The sequence below is a fragment of the Alosa pseudoharengus genome, unplaced genomic scaffold (genome assembly GCF_046254945.1).
Source record: "Alosa pseudoharengus isolate Yale_2024_CS ecotype anadromous, Long Island Sound unplaced genomic scaffold, YU_APseudo_1.1 YU_APseudo_1.1_scf_16, whole genome shotgun sequence".
Classification (NCBI taxonomy): Eukaryota; Metazoa; Chordata; class Actinopteri; order Clupeiformes; family Clupeidae; genus Alosa; species Alosa pseudoharengus.
Window position 1 is genome coordinate 16,853,046 of NW_027468630.1, and position 18,465 is coordinate 16,871,510.

Genomic DNA, 18,465 nt, shown 5'->3' on the forward strand with positions numbered 1-18,465 from the left:
AGTCCAGTCTACAAAGACTGCTTGCCTTCATCAAGTGATTAAACATGGCTCCTTTGTAAAGTGCACATAAGCAACATAGCTGCGAGGAAAATAAAGATGATGCTCTACACATCAGTACAAAATATAGTTTTATGGAATAAATCAGAAGATAAAGGGATAGAATATATATAAAAATCATTACATAATGTATTGTTTTCATTCTATATACATATATGTAAATACATGGAATTAAGATAATCACTGCAGAAGTGCTTTTCCCATTTTATTACAGTTAATGGATACACAGAAAATGCTTATTTAATGTCTGCCATTATCAGAGGTAATAGAAAAAAATATATTTGGTCATTATTTACAAAGAACATGAAACCTATTGACTATCCATGCTTAGGACTTCATCTGACAAGGGCAGACATTGAGCTCAAAATCCAATAGAACAGAAATCACGTTTGGAGCTGGTAACGTGTATGTGGTTGTGCATCTCTGTGCTACACATACATGATGACATCATAGAAACTCAAACCACACAAATAAAAAGACAACAATGACAAAGAGTGGGTAAGAAAATCCTCGTTAAAATACAGTAGTCATCTTTAAAATAGTCAGACATGCACCGCTTTTAAAAAAAATGTGTTTTTTAATCTTAAATATCACCACCAGAAAACAGTATACACATTTTAGGCATTGATAATGAAAACTGAACATAGTGGGTAAGGTTTTTAAACAAGCTTCTTTTTTTTTAACAAAACAAAATTCCATAACCATCTTTGAGAAAGTTTGGAATTACCAAAAGCAACTGATTCAAGGTACAAAAGAGGAGGAAATACAACAGATTCCCGGTTTCCACAACCAATCCCACGCCATTTTAATTCCTCCCGCTGCCACGGCAACAAAACAGTGTGACTTAGCGACAGACACATATGGGGTTAAAATAGTCGGATCACAAATAAGGGTGCCCAGATAATAGCTTCAGTCGTCCTCTTCCCCCTCTTCGTCAAGTTCCCTTTTTCTCTTCTGACCCCGTTCCTCTTCTAACAAAAAAATAGAGACAGTGCACTTATGAGCAACCATGTTACAGTGAAGAAAATAATAATAATAATAATAATAATAATAATAATAAATAATATTTTATAGCGCTTTTCAAGACACTCAAAGACGCAAGACAGATACAAGTATTTGATACCACTCAAGAGCATCTTTACTCTTACCTTCCTCCTCGTCCTCATCATCATCTACTTCACCATCATTCAACTCCTCCTCCTCCTGCACAAGACACCAACAGGATGATTTTGAGGTATTGCCCATGTTAGAATAAATCTTACTGTACTCTTCTACATTCACTCATGTGTAATACTTGCCTCTCCACTGACATCATCCTCTTCCTCTCCCTCTTCTCCTTCCTCTCCGTCTTCATCTTCATCTTCTTCACCATCCTCATCATCATCGTCCCCTGGAGCTGCATCCTCATCATAATCTTCCTCGTCTACTTCTGCAGCAGAGCAAAAATATGGAAATTCTTCATGTGAGGAAGAATCTTTAATTCTTTATCTCTCAATGCTTACATGTTTGTATGCACAGCCCTCAAGACATTGTTACAAAATTGATAATGACGACAAGAAGATCGACCAGTCAGTAACAATGTTTTAGGTTAAGTATGGTGGAATGTATGTACTGACACCTGTGATAATCAGTATATAATATCATGTAGTTATATCCTATTAGTGTCTTAACATTTTTTTACAAGATAGTCTTTTGTCAGAGAGCCCATCATCTGCCATATAGTTCTGCCATGAAATGAATAATCCAAAACATACCATCATCATCATCGTCGTCATCATCATCATCCAGTCCCTCTACATATGCTTCTGCATCAGAGTCCGGTGCTTCCTTGTCGTCTTTATCATACCCATCTAAATATGTTAACTGTGGGAGTAGTTTGAATACATTGTCCCTGTAATCGTTTAGGTTTGTCACCTCACAATTGAACAGGTCTAAGCTTTTAAGGCTTTCCAATTTCTTCTGTGGAGAGAGAAATACAGGAAAAAGTTTTTGAAGTAAAATAACACAAAAGCACCTTGTATATCTTCTGTGGCCTGTACCTACCACACACACTACTCACCAGGGGCTCAATAGTACTGAGGTCTTTGATTTTGTTGCCGCTGAGGTTGAGATGTGTTAAGTTTGGGCATTTCTCTGATAGTACTTCCAACCCTCCTGAGATTCTGTTATCGCTGAGCTCAAGCTGGAAAGAAAATGGACAGGATGTAGTTCAACTGTGAGTATGATAATAAAGCTACAGGCTATGTATTCCTTGCATGTGCAGTGTGTTTCACACATGGATAAACCAACCTTTTTGAGTTTATTTAGTTTGGGTAAATTGGCGACAGATGTCAAGCCAACGTTGATTGTGCTTAGGAATTCAAGCTCTTCAAATTCATCTGTTAAGCCCTCGATTTTACCTTCATTTGACCGACAATTATCAAGGACAAGCTCTTTAACCTGAAACAAAGACAAAAGACATTACTGAATAGTTACATAATAAACAATACCTGTCTTATTCTAAAATCTTGCAGAGGCTACAAAGATGTGACAGTCTTTCTCCATACAAACTCCACTCAACAGGGTCAGCACGTGGAGAAGTCTGAGGTTTCCTTTTGCAAGCTTAAAATTGAATCAAATGATGGGATCAAACTTTTGACTCAGAGTGTAGCTTGCCTTTACAGATCAAAGTTGTACTCATTGTTTAAATAAGCAACACACAAAGTGATGAGCATTTTGTAATTTAAAAAAAGGCAATTAAAAAAAAACAATACAAAAACTGATTCTAAACGACTATGTCCTACATTAAAATATGAAAAGCCACTGCTACACACAACCATGCTTGCAAATAAATATATATATATAAAATATATATTCTTTTTTTTTTTTGGCTACTCGACAGGCAAACATACTGTGTGGGTGTCCTGTACATGTGCACGTTTGTAAATAGTCAGCATAAGACTCCTTAAGTCATTACACTACTGAATTTAATCATTCATTCTTTGGCTATTTTTACCAAATTTTCTAAGAGAAACAAAATGGCTGACCGCATAAAGGTAGGTTGATGTGTAGCCAAATCGTGCGCATCAGTATTAAATAAACACGGACTTATTAACTGTATCTTTCACAAATTACACAGAACACACGTTATTGGCAAACAGACGTAATATGAGACCTTTAAAAATCAAGGGAATTTCGTCAGTAAACGAATCTCAGTGCCCTACGAGTAGGAGGGGCGGCATTAGCTGTAGCCTAACACAAAGTTTGACCGTCCAAGTGGCAAGCAGACAGGGTTACTGCTTAGAATTCGACATGTATTACTTCTTTGAAAAAAAATCAACCAGTAAGGTATGATAAACAGTCCCAACCGTGAAGTTTTCAGCGGTAAATAAAACAATATTTTGCCTTTTGTTACTTGGTAAAATGGCGGCTTGTCCTAGATCTTAGAACTGGAGCGGCGCAGTTCGAAGTTGCGTATCGCTCACATAAACACAGCGCTACATCATAGCATAGCGAGACTTGTCCTATCTGCCCGGTTGTGTAAGGCAAATGGCTCCTGGGTTTTTGTAGCCAATCGCAAACAGACTGGTATAAATAATTAGTATCCAACGATATGACATTTCAGTTAGCCTGTTCAATCACTGCGGTAGTCTATCTATAAACAATAAATAGAGAATCGGCGTCTCCGAGGAGACCTTGGCCATAGGCTATTCCCTGTACATCTGCTATTTGGCATAGCCTACTCAAAGCGGCTGCAGATTTTTACGAGGGACTGTAACCATGAAAACAAAAATGCTGGAGGCGTCTACTGGTGCTAAGTGGCATCGAATTGAACGTGGTCTTTACTCTTTAAGAATATGAAACTGTGTTAGACATAGACGTGCAGGTTACATGTGGGGCCATATGACGCTGCACATCCATCCAACTTACAAACAAAAGACGAATGTGGGATGCAACACGTTCGAATAACAAAACAAACTTTCAGTTCTCTATGAGCGCTCTCCTCATGTATCAGGCAGCATGTGATTATTCAGCAAATACAAAAAAAAAAAAAAACTTTGTCACCCTCTATCCATCAAGTGATCATTTCCACAATAAGAACATTGGGCTATATTATTCAAACGGTTGAAAAATCGAAGAGGAAAACACCTATCCAAAAGCCCACTACCACGTCGAGTTATTCATAAAACCAGCAACATATAGACGTAAAGAAAAGGGCGCGTGCAGGACTACAAAGTTGCAAATATGGCCTCTCACACAGCTTGCCTTGTGTATACAGTGGATATGGAGTGCTGTAGCCTCTTACAGTTTCAAGTGAGTGACAACACACCATTGTGACTTCTGAAATTCTATTTACTAAGCCCAAACGCGCGGACATTTGTCATAGCGCAAAGTATCTAACCAAATAAGTCGTAGAAAACTTTTTTTCATTCAAGACATCAACTTGACGCGTGCACCTCTTGATGACTAAAAAGAGTGCTATATCTGCCTGTGCATTATTAAAAGCAATATTTCAGCTCCTCTACTGAACATAAGTGTCTTACGTCTGATGGCGTTCGATTCCGCAACTCCAGGTGAATTCTTTTCTTCATATCCATCTTGAGAGACCTAGATTACTGATTTAGTAACCCAATGGGCGCAGTTGGACTTGAGTCTTGGCTGCATGCAGCTACAGCCCCCTTCACAACTAGCTCCTGCAAGTCTCCCAAACTTGATCTCCCGGTAGGTGGGAGTTGGGTGTGGGATTGTCGTCACCACTAACCAATTACATGCGCCTTATAGAAAGCAAACATGCCATCAACGACTTGGTCTACCAATGAGCGAAACATTTGGGATTGGGTGGGGTTTGGTTGGTTCGCTGTTTGGTTCACGGCCCACATTAGTCTATCGTGATGATCAGGGTGTATTGATCTGCAACTAACAGTGAACACCTGACGGTTAAAAGGCGAAATTATCAGCAAGATACAGACTATCGTCGTAGTTTATGCTTATGTATTTAGGGGCTTGCTTCGATTACCAAAATGACTGAATTCTTTATAACTTTATCTGTCATACTATGCTATAGCGTTCTAGGCCTACTGCTCTATCATTTACAAATAAATACAACAAACCCAGCACATGCCTGATACATAGGCCTAGGAACTAGTCACAAAATCCTGCCAAATGTTTAACTTCCATAAAAAGTAACACTGTAACATAGCATGTAGCAAAATTACGTTAGGATAGCATAGTGTAGCCTACAGCGGCCACATGAAACAATATAGCCAATGGCGTTAACAACGGGATACTGTGAGTAGCGTTTGTTCGATTGTGGTGACATACTAACAAGTTTTACTTTTACAAACAGCTCCGACAAAGCCTGCTGTATTCACGTTATCACATCACCTTGTTACATCAACCACTAAAACTCAGACGTGGATACTAAAGTATCATGAATTTGACTGCCACATCATCCACGCCAATAGCGGGCAACGTTTTCTCTTCCGAAGTTCAAATGAGCCAATGCACTTTCGCGAGAACATAACTTCCGCATTTCTGTACCAACGTTGGTCAAGAGGAAAAAATAGGAAAACAAGGTCACCTGATGTAGCGCGGCGCCATCTTGATAGCAAATACAACGTATTCACAACGAAAATGATCGAATTTATTCAAGATAAAATGAACAAAAACTGTACACTTTACCTATGTCTGTGGTCATTTCTTTGTGGTGCTCCACAACCGCTTTTACAGGCAAGGAAAATTGCAGAACGACTGCGTGGCATTTTATTGTTTTCACAAATGCACCGGCTTGGTTTGCTGCTTGAGAACGCGTTTCACTGACGCCCTTGTTATAATGATTTGGATTTCGGTGACATCGTGACATTATTGCCAGAAAAGTCCTCTTTTTCTTAGGTCAGATTTTTCGACCCTCGCCCCCAGGTGATTTTCATGCCCTTTTGCTGAGAGAACTTGCGTACTGGTTGAGACCATTTTCCTCTGGGTGTGTCCTACTCTGTCTGGACGCCCTTGCTTGCTCTGCTGCATCAGCCGTGTGCTGCGAGTTCGGAATTGCGCAAAGTAGAAAAGCAGACCCGTCGAACAGACGAGTCGTGGCACGCGGTAGCCTAGCACCCTTAATTCTACGACGCCTACAAATTCCTCGCTCAACATTACCATGCAGTACAGTGCGCTATGCTGCGCTAATGCAGCCTAGGTGGTTAGACTTAGAACTCGATTAAGCATTTGAAATAGCAACCCTCATGAAATGGCTGTAGGCTAATTTATCGTTTAAAATGTGCAATTGGCCTTTTTACCAATTGCCCCCATTTACTGCAATCTTTTTTTAATGTAACTTCGTGAATTTTCATTTAAATATTTTCAACAATGTTCTAACTTCTCAAATCTATGTTATTATTTAATTGTGGTGCAGTGAGGTCAACTGGCAACATGACAAATGTTCAAAGGTGGAGGTTAAGTTCAAGTTCAACTAATCCTTGTAAAGAAGCTAAAACAGTAGTATTTTTCGCAGTATAAATTGTGTTATGAATAAGTCTTGCTGTATATAGTTTTGCCTTTGTGATGTTTGTACAGTAATAGTAATAATAATAGTGACAACTTGGTTACATGTAGGCCTAATTCAGTGTCTTGACTAGAAGAATGTGGCATGATTCAGCTATCTGGCTATGCCAAGTCTAATAATTTTACATCACAACATCCATTTAAGTACTGTTCATTTTTGTATGCTACTGCACGTTATTTCCTTTGTGTGTGTGTTCCATGTGACACATTCAGTCAATGCTAGTAACTATCTGAGATTTCTCAACTGTCTGAGCTCCAGTTTCGGATCATAATTAGTTAATCCATTGTGAGATTCAAATTGTAGGTGCTTCAGCTCCTTGTAGGTGATCCGAAATCATGGGAGCAAGATGAGCTTCCTCACTTGATCCTGATGTGGCATTCTTAATTGCCACATCAACCACACCAATCACAACTGACACCAAAGATGGACAATAAATACTGTACAATAACATTAAAACATCAAAACATATAGAAAATATCAAAGTACAATATCTGGGTTGAAATGAATTCAAATAGCAATAAGTTATGTAAATGGTTAATGGCTGCTGGCAAAATGGAATTCATGAATCTGTTATTCCTGCATGTATAGGCACTAAGGCAAACATTATCTGGCTGCAGCCAGACAGGAACAGTTTGAACATACAGGACGGGGGATGGCTCGAGTCATCCAGGATTGCATTGGTCTCTTTCAGAGTCCTGTCCTTGTACAGCGAGGACAGGTCCTCCAGGGTTGTGCCTGAAATACATTTAGGCTCATCTTGCTAGTTTTTGACCAATTTGTTATAAAAAAAAAAAAAGAACGGGAATATTTACTATCAATTTTACAACCTCACTATATCTGGATTAATAGGAAATGTCCCCCCTTTTGATTTTCAATATCTTGTGAAATTGATGGCTGTTAAAACCATGGGGGTATTAGATACCCACCCTCATTTCACCCTCATTCATTTCAATGGCCAGAGCTAGGCTAGTTACTTCAGTCAAAAATATTCCTACAAGCCTATTAGGCATACATTATCTGTGATTAGGCACCTAATTGGCCTGTTTGTGAAAATGTGGCCAGAAGTGATCACCTGTCAGACACCATTTTTAAAGACTCCCTGACAGGGGTTTAAACTATGCTAAATCAGGCATTGTAATATCAAGTGTCTGCCACTAGAGGGCAGTATAGACTATAGCAAGAAGTACTGAAGTGCACCCAGTCAATGGCACAACCATATCAATTTCAGGTATTCTGTGTAATGTGACCATCAGGGAGTTGATGCACATTTACGACAGGAAATAAAAGGCACAGTATGCAAGTACAGTGACTGATTTGTGACTATGCTTGTAAACAGCACACATTCCATATTATTCCATATATGAAAGATGCATCAGGCATGGGACTGTAAGGAGCAATTGATATTTAACAAAAATGTGTTTGGGATTAGAATTGCACACTGCACCTTTAAGTCTCAAATAAATGTTACTGAGCAGGAGGAGAGAGTGGAGACATTTGTCCGGCTGTAAGATGGAGCCCTATTCATTATTCATGTTAATTGACTCTGGCAGTTTTAAGAACAGAGTGTTGTAATCTAATGCCTATGAGTGAGCTGAAGAGGGAAACCACCTTTTAAATGGTTTTATGTCACAGATGAGCAAAAAATAAACTTTTACAGCCTTTTGGTGTAAAGTGTTTTGTTTACACACATGACTGCCACATAAAGCCGAGATGCACATGCTCATTAAAGGATGTGTATGGTTTATTTTGTCAACTAATGCTGTAATGCCTTAATTATGGAGACTTTGAGCAGAAGGTAACTGATTGTAGCTGCATGTACTGCAGATTTAATATCTAATACAACATCTCTGAGGCACAGAAAACAGAACACAGCCTGAATGTGTATGATGTGTTTGTTTGGGGCTATGGGGTTTGGCATGGAGTTCAGGATCAGATTAGCATGATCAGATTCATTTGCCACTTATGACTCATCGAGTTTTTCTTGTAGGCTACTTTTGTTTCACACACACACACACACACACACTTTTATCTTCATCTTTAATCTTCCTTTCATCTACATGATTCGCAATTCTGATCCAAAATTCCTACAGTTACCAGGGGAGTCACATAACCCCTAGGCTTTGATGTTGGTCTATCTGATGGGGGGCATTATTTTGTCCTTTATTGAGAGGAATCATGTAAGCCATATAGTTTTTCCTTACTTGAGAGAAATCATAGAAACCATTGCCATGGCCTGGCCCTGCCCCCCTGTATCTCATTCAGATTATCGTCTCCTCATGCACTTCCTCCCTCAACTACCAAAGTGGCACTGGTAAATGGTGGCAGCAACGCCTGCAAACATAAAAAAAAGAAAGAATATGTACATTTATGCAGCAGTGGTAAATAGATTGTGTCCTGACTGCCGATGTGGTTTATTATCATTTTGTAAAGGCCAAGTAGGCCTTAGTTATTGGCCAAAGTTAATGCAAAGTCTATGCCATTGACGATGCTATAGGGTTGAAAACATTTCCCAATCGAGAGTACCCAGACCAGTGAGTCTGGTGGTATCAGGCTTAAAGGGACACCAGGCAAGCCTGATGCTTTTTCTCTACAAAACTCCCCCTCGCTCAGTCTGAAGCTCTTTTCCTTTTCTTTGCGTCTTCCGTCAAGGGTTTTCACTGCTTCTTCGCCAGCTCTGCCATTATACACACGTTTGCAACAATCTCTAGCGTTTCGTTAGCCTGCCTCTGTGCTGTAAACTGATCCTGCTTCGGTCGGCGGGTAGGATACACCGAACTTGCAAGTGGGATATTCTCCCTACAGGCAGTAGGGGCGGGCGAGAGAGCCTTCATTCGCCCTGTAATGAGTCATTTAACCATATACCGACTTATGAAGATGATTAATTAACACAAAAACGTTACCTGGTGTCCCTTTAAAGCCATATAGTTGCCTATAAACACTTGGTCAGATCAAGTTGATGCAGATCTAGTCTGTCAAGACTCCTCACAGGAGTGACCGAAGCAGGATGTCTGTGATGCCATGCCCAGTAAAACACCTGCAGTGGGACGCGTAGTTCAGTTTAGTTCAACTGTGTCTCTGGGTGGAGCAGGGAGTTCAGTTTAGTTCGGCTGTGTCTCCGGGTGGAGCAGGAAGTTCAGTTTAGTTCGGCTGTGTCTCTGGATGGCGCAGGAAGTTCAGTTTAGTTCGGCTGTGTCTCTGGGTGGAGCAGGGAGTTCAGTTTAGTTTGGCTGTGGCTCCGCAGTAGTACATGTAGTTTGGTTTTATTGCGTTTTGACATGAAATTTAGTTGGACTTCACGTGTCCCTTGATGCAGTGCAACAGTAGTTTAGTTGGACTGTGTCTCTGCTCATTCCTTCTGTGTGTGGTCACCAATGTGACTCACAAACATGAGGAACAGATGGTAGATGATGATCTGAGGCGAGAGTAGAGTGTAGCCACTCAATAAGGTCAGATACTGAAAGATGAAGACTGCAGCCAGCTTACCTCTGCTTTGAAAAATTAACGAGGTCTCATTCAGCGCACTTGTTGGGTGTAACCAGATGCAGTTGCTCATAGTTTCACCTTTTTCTCTCACTTTCGAACAGTGTGGCACACTAATAACCTTTTGTGTGTGTGTGTGATACATGGTTCGTCAGTGCCACCACTCTCTCTTCTCAATGACACACAAACTCACACATACTCATCCTAAACGTCCTGCCCTCTCATCCATCCACCTACTCATTTCATGACTATGATCTGTCTCCATTTCAATTGTAAGACGTCATTCACTGGCAAAAGGGTGCGTTTGTGAATAATATCAGTATTGTAAGGGCAGTCTCTCTTTTGTGCTGTTTAAAACTGAATGCTTCAGGACTGATATGTCCAGCTCCTTCACCTCTTAAATCGGCCGCCACTGGCATCTGAAGTCCCATGACTCAACACAGCTTTTACCTTGTGATGATCAATAAACAAGAGTAGTCATTTCCGCCGCTCGGTGCTAAACAATGGTACCAGGATCTGGTATTAGTGTTAACACGGTCTTGCCCCACTGAGATTCCGTCGAGCCTTGCTAGCTACTCTTAGCTTGATTCACTTTGTGTAATGACACTTTACATTAAAGGGTTTGCAAAATGACAACTCCTGTTAAGTAATCTGTGACAGCAATCGCAAAGAGAGCTCTTTATGCCATCATGGCAGGGTTGAATGGTGTGGGATATGCAGACTTGAGCTGTAACTCAGCTGCTATTGGCGCTCAGCTACACCAGATGAAAGTCATTTGGACATTTTGTTCAGTTCAGTTAAAGGATATAAACCATAATATTCTGTATGCATGCTAATTTCAGTCATTTGCAGACAGTTATCTTTGAGATCAATTATGCTGTGAGCCCAAAAGCTTTCAGAGTTAATGGCTGAGACTGTTTTTTTTTGCCACCACTGCAGCAAGCCGAATGCCGAGACAGTCTAGTGTTGCTAAATAGCCTATCTGACCCAAGGTGATCTGATTCTGAGTTTAATATTACTCTGTTATTTCTCCTCCAGCAGCAAAGCAGCTCATCATCATCATCTTCAGTGAGGTGTGACAGTCTTCCTCACAGGGCCTTCTCACAGAATGCCATGAGAAAATAATCCAAAGATGTACTCTCATGGTGTAAACAACTGATAAAAAAAACATCACTATAGCTTGGTGTTGATACTCATTTTTACTTGGTTCTGTTTGGGTCGGTGCAGCCTCTGGCAGGATAAACATGGCTAGTAATCAAAATAAGTCACCCTTAGAAATCACAATCAGAATACAACAGAAGTTTAGGCCTACATGAACATTTCAGACTATTGCATGGGTTATGGGTTCAATGCAGGGGCGCTGCTAGATAATTTGGGCCCCATGACAGACAATAATTCTGGTATTATTATAAATTCTGGTAAATATATAGTATTATTGGGGGGGGGGGGGGGCTCTCTGGTGGCCCCCTCTCAGTGCTGGGCCCTTAGAATCACCCCCCCAGTGGCAACCCTGCTTCAATGTTTTATTACATTTGAACATTACAGGAGGACAAACGTATGAGATGAATATTGTGAAGATTATTATTTCAGAGTAGGCATTTGGGACCATGTTTTCTGTAATGCTTTAGTTTTTTCAAACATTGCTGCACAGACATCATCTCCTGTCTCCTGTGTAGCTTCCACATTCCCAGCTGTTGCCACAACGCCTACCCTGCTCCGTACGGAACTACACAGCATTCTGCTATGAGCTGTTAAATTCCATCTACGGTGCACCTTCATCGCTCACCCCTGTTGTTGTCTGAAACAGACAAAAGGGCTCTATTAGCATGCCCCAGATGAGGACCCATTCCCAACCCTCCCTCACCCTCCCACCACAGACACACACACACACACACACACACACACACCACCCTTCTCTGCAGCATGAAATGAAAGGGGAGACAGATACGGCAGCATTCCTCTGAGAGGCCCCCCTCCCATTGGCAGGCTGCGCTGTGTTGTGCTGTGCTGTGCTGTGCTGCACTGGCTGCGTTGCGTGAGGAATGACTGATCTTTGGAGGAGGATGGGGCGTTTTGATGAGCTGCGGAGCAATTCACCGGCTGCCACCGCCCTCAGTCCCTCAGTCAACTCGTCAGTCAGACTAATGGAGAGAGGTGCAGGCAGCCCTGCTTTACATGCAGCTGGAACAAACACGCCTAACCTTTGGAAGAGGGCGAGGAGAACAAGAACGTCTCGACAGAGGCCTCCAGAAAACAGCCTTTGGCTGTCTCTTCCTCAGATTGCCAAAACTTTGAAGCCATGGCTTTAATGTGTATAAAATATGCCATGTTCTTTTTTTTACTCTGCATTGTTTCAGCTTCATAGTAATGCCATATATTATGTCTTTGTTTTTTTCTTTTTCAGTTTGCAAACACTTGAAATAATATATAAAACAAAATGGAATGGATCATTATAAAATAGTATTTGTTGCCCCTCTCAGTGGGTCCTCTTTACATGCTTGTGTCTCATGTTCCATGATGCGTCTCTCCGTGCCACTGTTTGTGGGGCTTGCTCTGGTAAAGAGGCTTCGCTGAGGGAGAGTGAGTGAGGCATCGTAAATATTTATAAAGGCTATGCACCGATGCTCCCTGCCTCCCTTGCAATGCTCTGCTTAAAGTACATTAACAAACACTGTAAGCACACCACATGAATCTTTTATAACCTCAGAGGCCAGATAGGATAAAAGACAACAAAGGTTTGCAGCAAAAGCCTACTGCAGCCCTGAAATCAATCAGCTGTCAGCTCCTGCAAGAAGACAGTGTCCCACCAGCCAAAAGGCTGCTCCGTCGGGCCAGAAGTGCTGTAGTTGCATTCTTATATATCTATTTTCTGATGATAATAAGAGTCTGTTGAGAATATTGGTTCAATATAATCTGATATGGTTTCCACTAACTGTCACTCAGGAGGAGTGAGAAAGATTGTATATCATGGACTTAAACAAGCTTATGTATTTAAGTGAAAATGACACATATTTTTACTCAGAGGGCAAGCAAGCTCAGGCAATGGTTAGTTTACATCAGTGTTTCTTATATAGCTTAGTTTGGACGTAACACACTGGCCAGAGGGTCTAATACAATTTGGGACCGTTGCCTCTACAGCCCCATGACTCATGGGCCATGAGGCTGTAGACCCTCGGATGATGTGTTACTTACGTATGCTTAGAGCCATTTAGACTTGTTAATGTAATCCTTTGTAGTTCCTTTCTCGGTTCCAAAAACTTTTAATGCAAAAGCTACCTTTATTGAGGACCTTGAAAGAGATTCCAGACACACTCTGTCTGGGAGAGTTTTTTTAAATGAAGTCCAGAACCAATTTGTCAATGTGATGAATGGTCTACAGGGGTCTTTCAAGATGAATGAAACTAAAATTCTCATGACAAGCACAAGATAAAGATCTTTGAATCAGATACAGAGATAAATGATTCATAAAGCATCATTTTCCGTTGTGGATAGTCATGTTTTTTCTCCCTATACCTACTTCATCTGTATGCCATGTAAAAGGTTTTGTAGATCATCATGAACCTCAAGACATTTAATGTTTTACTGTAGTATAAATGGCTAACTTTAAAATTCCAAAACCTACCTGTGAATGTAATAATAATAAATATAATAATAATAATTTTGTAACTTAATTTACACCCTTAGAAAAAGTCCACTGCTTGACATCTCACTGTTGGTTCTTTAAATGACTTATCAAATTCAGTCATGAGATGCTTGAGATGTTCACCTTCTTTGGTGTTTTGCCCCCTCATGTGTATACCATTAGCTAAATATGCCTGCAGTCATTAGAACAAGTTGCAATAGATCTCCACAAATGATTTGTACTATAAAACATTTATAGCGTATGAGGCAAACAGTTGGGCAGCAGTCGGTGTTCAACAGCTGATGCTATCATAGGGATTGTGCCTGTCACTACCAGGGCCACGAAGGGGGGCACAGTTTTCTCTGGGTCTTTATAGTTTGACTGACTCAACACTAACTGGAAGAGATAACATTCCTGACCAAAATGTCCATTTGATCCAGGATATTTGTATTCAACGGAACTGACTCATTGTCATGTTTCATGGAGACCATGGCTATCTGTATCTGATATTAGTCTTATTCCACTTAATGCTGTGGCAAGTGAGAGTAGGAGAGTACTTCATGGATAAGGATATCTTGGGCTGACTTCAATTTATAGTCTGTAACGTCTTCACACACATTTTTGTGAACTTAGATATGACTTCTGCTTCCTGTGATAAAGTAAACTACGAACAAAATAATGTAAGGTCACTCACACTTAGATCTCCCTGTGAAGTCTCTTTGTGCAGTGGGTTTATTAAGGGTTTTTAAAATGCTCACATGCAGGAACATATTACTGTCACTCTATGTTTGTATGAAAAACAACTGGGTAAGGGCAGGCTGGAGGCTGTATACTGCACAGTAATTAAATGCTGTAGCCTACTGTAAGACTTGAGTGACCCTAATCGGAGTAAGGGCAACCTCCACGGGTTGTTTGCTTAGCTACTAATAGTGAATATTCAAAATTAGACAATCCCCTTTCAGTGACCATTAACATTACATCTCATTAAGTATACAGTTACAAAGTGGTCTAAATAGATTTATATTGCCCTTTAGGTTAAGGAAGATAAACAGTCCACAAGGTCATTTATTCTGCAACAAACCAGACATCTGGACACGACTCAATCTGCTGTATTTATGACTGCGATGGTTGTTCTATACTGGCATCAGGACAGGCACCAGACATCTACGGATTATCTGAATAGGGCCTTCTTGTGTGAGCTCAGACAAGTCACCCCAGCATATTATACTGAATTGCCTTACACTGCCATGGACAAACTTGCACTGAGATGTAAGAGGGCTGGGTCGAACATCCCAGACATGCGTCAGGCTTGTTTATAGCTGCCTTAGCTCAGAAAATGATTGTTGTTATTTATTTATTTTGACATTTAGTGCTCATTTGTTGTTTCTCACTGGCACTATTGAATGTGAAAATAGTTTCTTAAAAACATTAAAATCTCACAAGGTCACACGGGTGGAAAAACTGCAAAATAGCCTATAGATAGATATATAGATAGATAGATAGATAGATAGATACTTTATTCATCTCGAGGGAAATTTTAGACATCCAGTAGTTTATACAGACTCTCTGACTTCGCACTTGGAGTACTGTAGGGAAAAGAAATCGTGCGGAAGTACGTAGGCAGGCCGAGGCCAGGCTAGTTTATACAACCATAACACAACAAACACACATACACACATATATCTTATAAAAATCACTCATAGAAATTAAACATTTTAAAGAGTTAAACATTTTGTGAAGTGATTACAAAGGTCTGGTATAGACTGACCATGTGATGCACTGACCATGATAAGGTGCTATATGGTACAGTGTGTGCATATGGTGGTAGTGCAAAAGTGAACAGTGAAGGGATTGAAAAGGGCAATAACTTTGATTATTATTACATATTAACTATGCCTATGAAAAGACAAGATTGTAAACATAATATAATTGCCTGACAATGAAAAAATAATATACTTTAAGAACAATATATAACAGGGAATAAGTTATAAGATGTAGATGTTATGACAGTCCAGATTGTGTAGGAGGGCGTATATAGCCTGTACAACAGTCAGGTGTACAGCAGACAAAGTGACATAATGGTAGGGGCCGAGAGAGACAGGCTCATGCTGAAAAGTCAATTTCTCCCCTCCTCTTTTGCGTGTCATTGAAAAGTTGGATGGCCCTGGGTACAAAGGACCTCCTCAACCTGTCTGTTGAGCATGACAGTGACAGAAGTCTGCCACTGAACATGGTCCTCTGTTTATTGACTGTGCTGTGTAGTGGGTGGTGGTCATTGTCCATGATTGCCAGCATCCTGCTCATGGTCCGTTTCTCTGCAGTTGTTAAGTGACTCCAGCTCAATGCCAGCAACAGAGCCAGCTTTCCTTACCAGCCTGTTCAGTCGCCCAGCGTCCCTCTTCTTAATGCTGCCTCCCCACCACAGCATAAAAGAGGACACTGGCAATGACTGACTGGTAAAACATCCAGAAGAGCTTACTGCAGACACTGAATGACCGCAGCCTCCTCAGGAAGTAAAGCCGACTCTGCCCTTTCTGATACAGTGCATCTGTGTTGGCTGACCAGTCCAGTTTATTGTCTATGTGTACTATCCCCAGGTATATGTGCTGATCATATCCACATTGACCCCTTCAATGGAGACTGGCAGCGTATTTGGCTTAGATCTCCTGAAATCCACCACCATCTCCTTGGTCTTTGTTGCGTTCAGCTGCAGATGGTTGAGTCTGCACCATTGCACAGTCATCCACCAGGTTCCTGTACTCATCCTCCTTTCCATCCCTGATACACCCCACAGTTACCCTGGAAATCCAGAGTTCTCGCGGCAGCACAATTTGAATGATGCTCATTACTTATTCCCTTGTAACAAGGTGCACCAATCACATCAGTGTATCTGATATAAGCGGCCAGAGGCGAGATAAACAGATGACGACAGCGCTGCAACGTCGAAGTCTGAAATCAGTCAGTAAACATTGGTCGTAGTGTTATCCAATTGCGCCGATGTCCGGAATCAGTCAGTAAACATTGATCATAGTGTTATCCAATTGCGTGCAGTGAGATTTTCAAATGCATGCTTGGTGCCGCCCCTCGATTTGGGCCATTACATTAGTCATGGCCAGACACTTAATATTTCTAGATTTCCAGGTTCTGGATTTCCAGGCTACCCCACAATTGCAGTGTCATCTGAAAACTTCTGCATGTGGCATGAGTTGTAGCTGAAGTCCGACGTGTACAGGGTGAACAGGAACGGTGAAAGAAGTCCCCTGAGGAGCTCCGGTGCTGCTGATCACAGTCTCTGAGAAGCAGTCCTTCAGCCTGACGAACTGGTCTCTACGTCAGGTAGTCTGTGATCCAGGATACCAGGTGAGCATCAACCCCCATCTGCACAAGCTTGTCTCTCAATCTGACGGGCTGAATGGTGTTAAAGGCACTGGAAAATCAAAGAACATAATTGTCACAGCACTTTTCCCCTTGTCCAGATGAGATTGCGCTCTGTGCAGTAGGTATATGATGGCATCCTCCACGCCCACCTTCTCCTGGTATGCAAACTGGAGCCAGTCGAGTGAGTAGCTGACCTGGGGTCGGAGCATGTGAAGTAGCAGTCTCTCCATTGTCTTTGTCATGTGTGATGTTAGAAGCGACTGGCCTAAAAGTCATTTAGCCTAAAAATGGCCAGAAAGTCATTTAAAGTCATTTAGCTCACTGGGATGTGGCTTCTTTGGAACTGGTATGATACATGATGTCATCCACAGTGCTTGTACCTTCCCCAGTCGGAGGCTCAGATATATCAAAGATCTGGATTATATATCAAATATTGCGATTTTCTATCATCCTTTCTAGCATTTTCCTTTATCTCATTCAGATATTATGTATACACACAGATGTTTTTCCACCATATAAACATTATGCAGTTACATTTGGGCCACTAAATGTACGTTTAAAAAAAACTGTCTTTGTAGCAACCTATGTCATATTCTAAAGGCTTGTGAGTTTTAACCTTTTCAAGAAGGCTGTGCACATGCATCTCATGTAGTTTTTCTAAACAGAAAGTTTGGATGAAATGTATTAAATTATAAATTAATTATTGAAAGGCCTCAAACACTGCCCCAGAGATAAGGCAATTAGCCTATATGTATTATATTATTTAAGCTACTGATATTGCAATACTAAATTGTCTATGCATTGTGGTATACAAAAGACAAAGCATTTATCACTAGAACGTTCATGCAAAATTTAGAGAAAACTGGATATCTATTTAGTCCATTCAGTTAAATCTAGGCCTATCTTTGATATCTCTCTTTGGTAGTTATTGTTGTAGTAGCCTATGTCTACCATTATAATCCTAAACAGCGATAACCCTGGTAAAGTCTAAGGGCAAGAAATATGTAAATGTATATAAATGGCTTACACACACCTTCACTGTATCCACAATAACGACTTGTTGTTCCATTGAATTGTGTAATGCATTTTACTTGTCTATGTCTATGCCGGTAAAACCATTGCATTTGTAATATATGTAAGTGAACACAGCGTTTTAAAATATCCGAAATATCAACAATTAAACACCTAATGTACGTCAAAATACGTCGGCAAGCAGGGAAGTGGCGACTGGCGAACGACTGGCTCGCTGGATGCTGGATGGAAAATTATTTTCTTCCTATGGTCCCTCTGCATTCTGACCAATCCCGCTGTTCTCGTGTAGTCTCGCGATTCTTAGGCAGCATAGTTTGCTGCTTGCAATGTAAGTCTGCTCACACTGTGTGATCTGAGA

The 18,465-nt window shown here is 40.8% G+C and overlaps 1 protein-coding gene across 3 annotated transcripts; it reads right to left on the bottom strand.

Annotated features, from left to right (window-relative positions):
• Window positions 1-249: 249 nt before the first annotated feature.
• anp32a (acidic (leucine-rich) nuclear phosphoprotein 32 family, member A) lies at window positions 250-5,693 on the bottom strand. Of its 3 annotated transcripts, none has more exons than XM_076287243.1 (7): window positions 4,581-5,693; window positions 2,347-2,496; window positions 2,117-2,239; window positions 1,812-2,013; window positions 1,356-1,486; window positions 1,206-1,260; window positions 250-1,028 (listed from the first exon to the last, which is right to left on the bottom strand). In XM_076287243.1, the coding sequence occupies exons 1-7, from the start codon at window positions 4,632-4,634 to the stop codon at window positions 967-969; spliced, it is 777 nt and encodes a 258-aa protein (XP_076143358.1). In that variant the 5' UTR covers window positions 4,635-5,693; the 3' UTR covers window positions 250-966. The 3 variants fall into 3 exon arrangements, with proteins under 3 accessions (XP_076143358.1, XP_076143359.1, XP_076143357.1); XM_076287244.1 differs by having other exon boundaries at window positions 1,356-1,483; window positions 1,812-2,016; XM_076287242.1 differs by having other exon boundaries at window positions 1,812-2,016; window positions 4,581-5,687.
• Window positions 5,694-18,465: the final 12,772 nt, after the last annotated feature.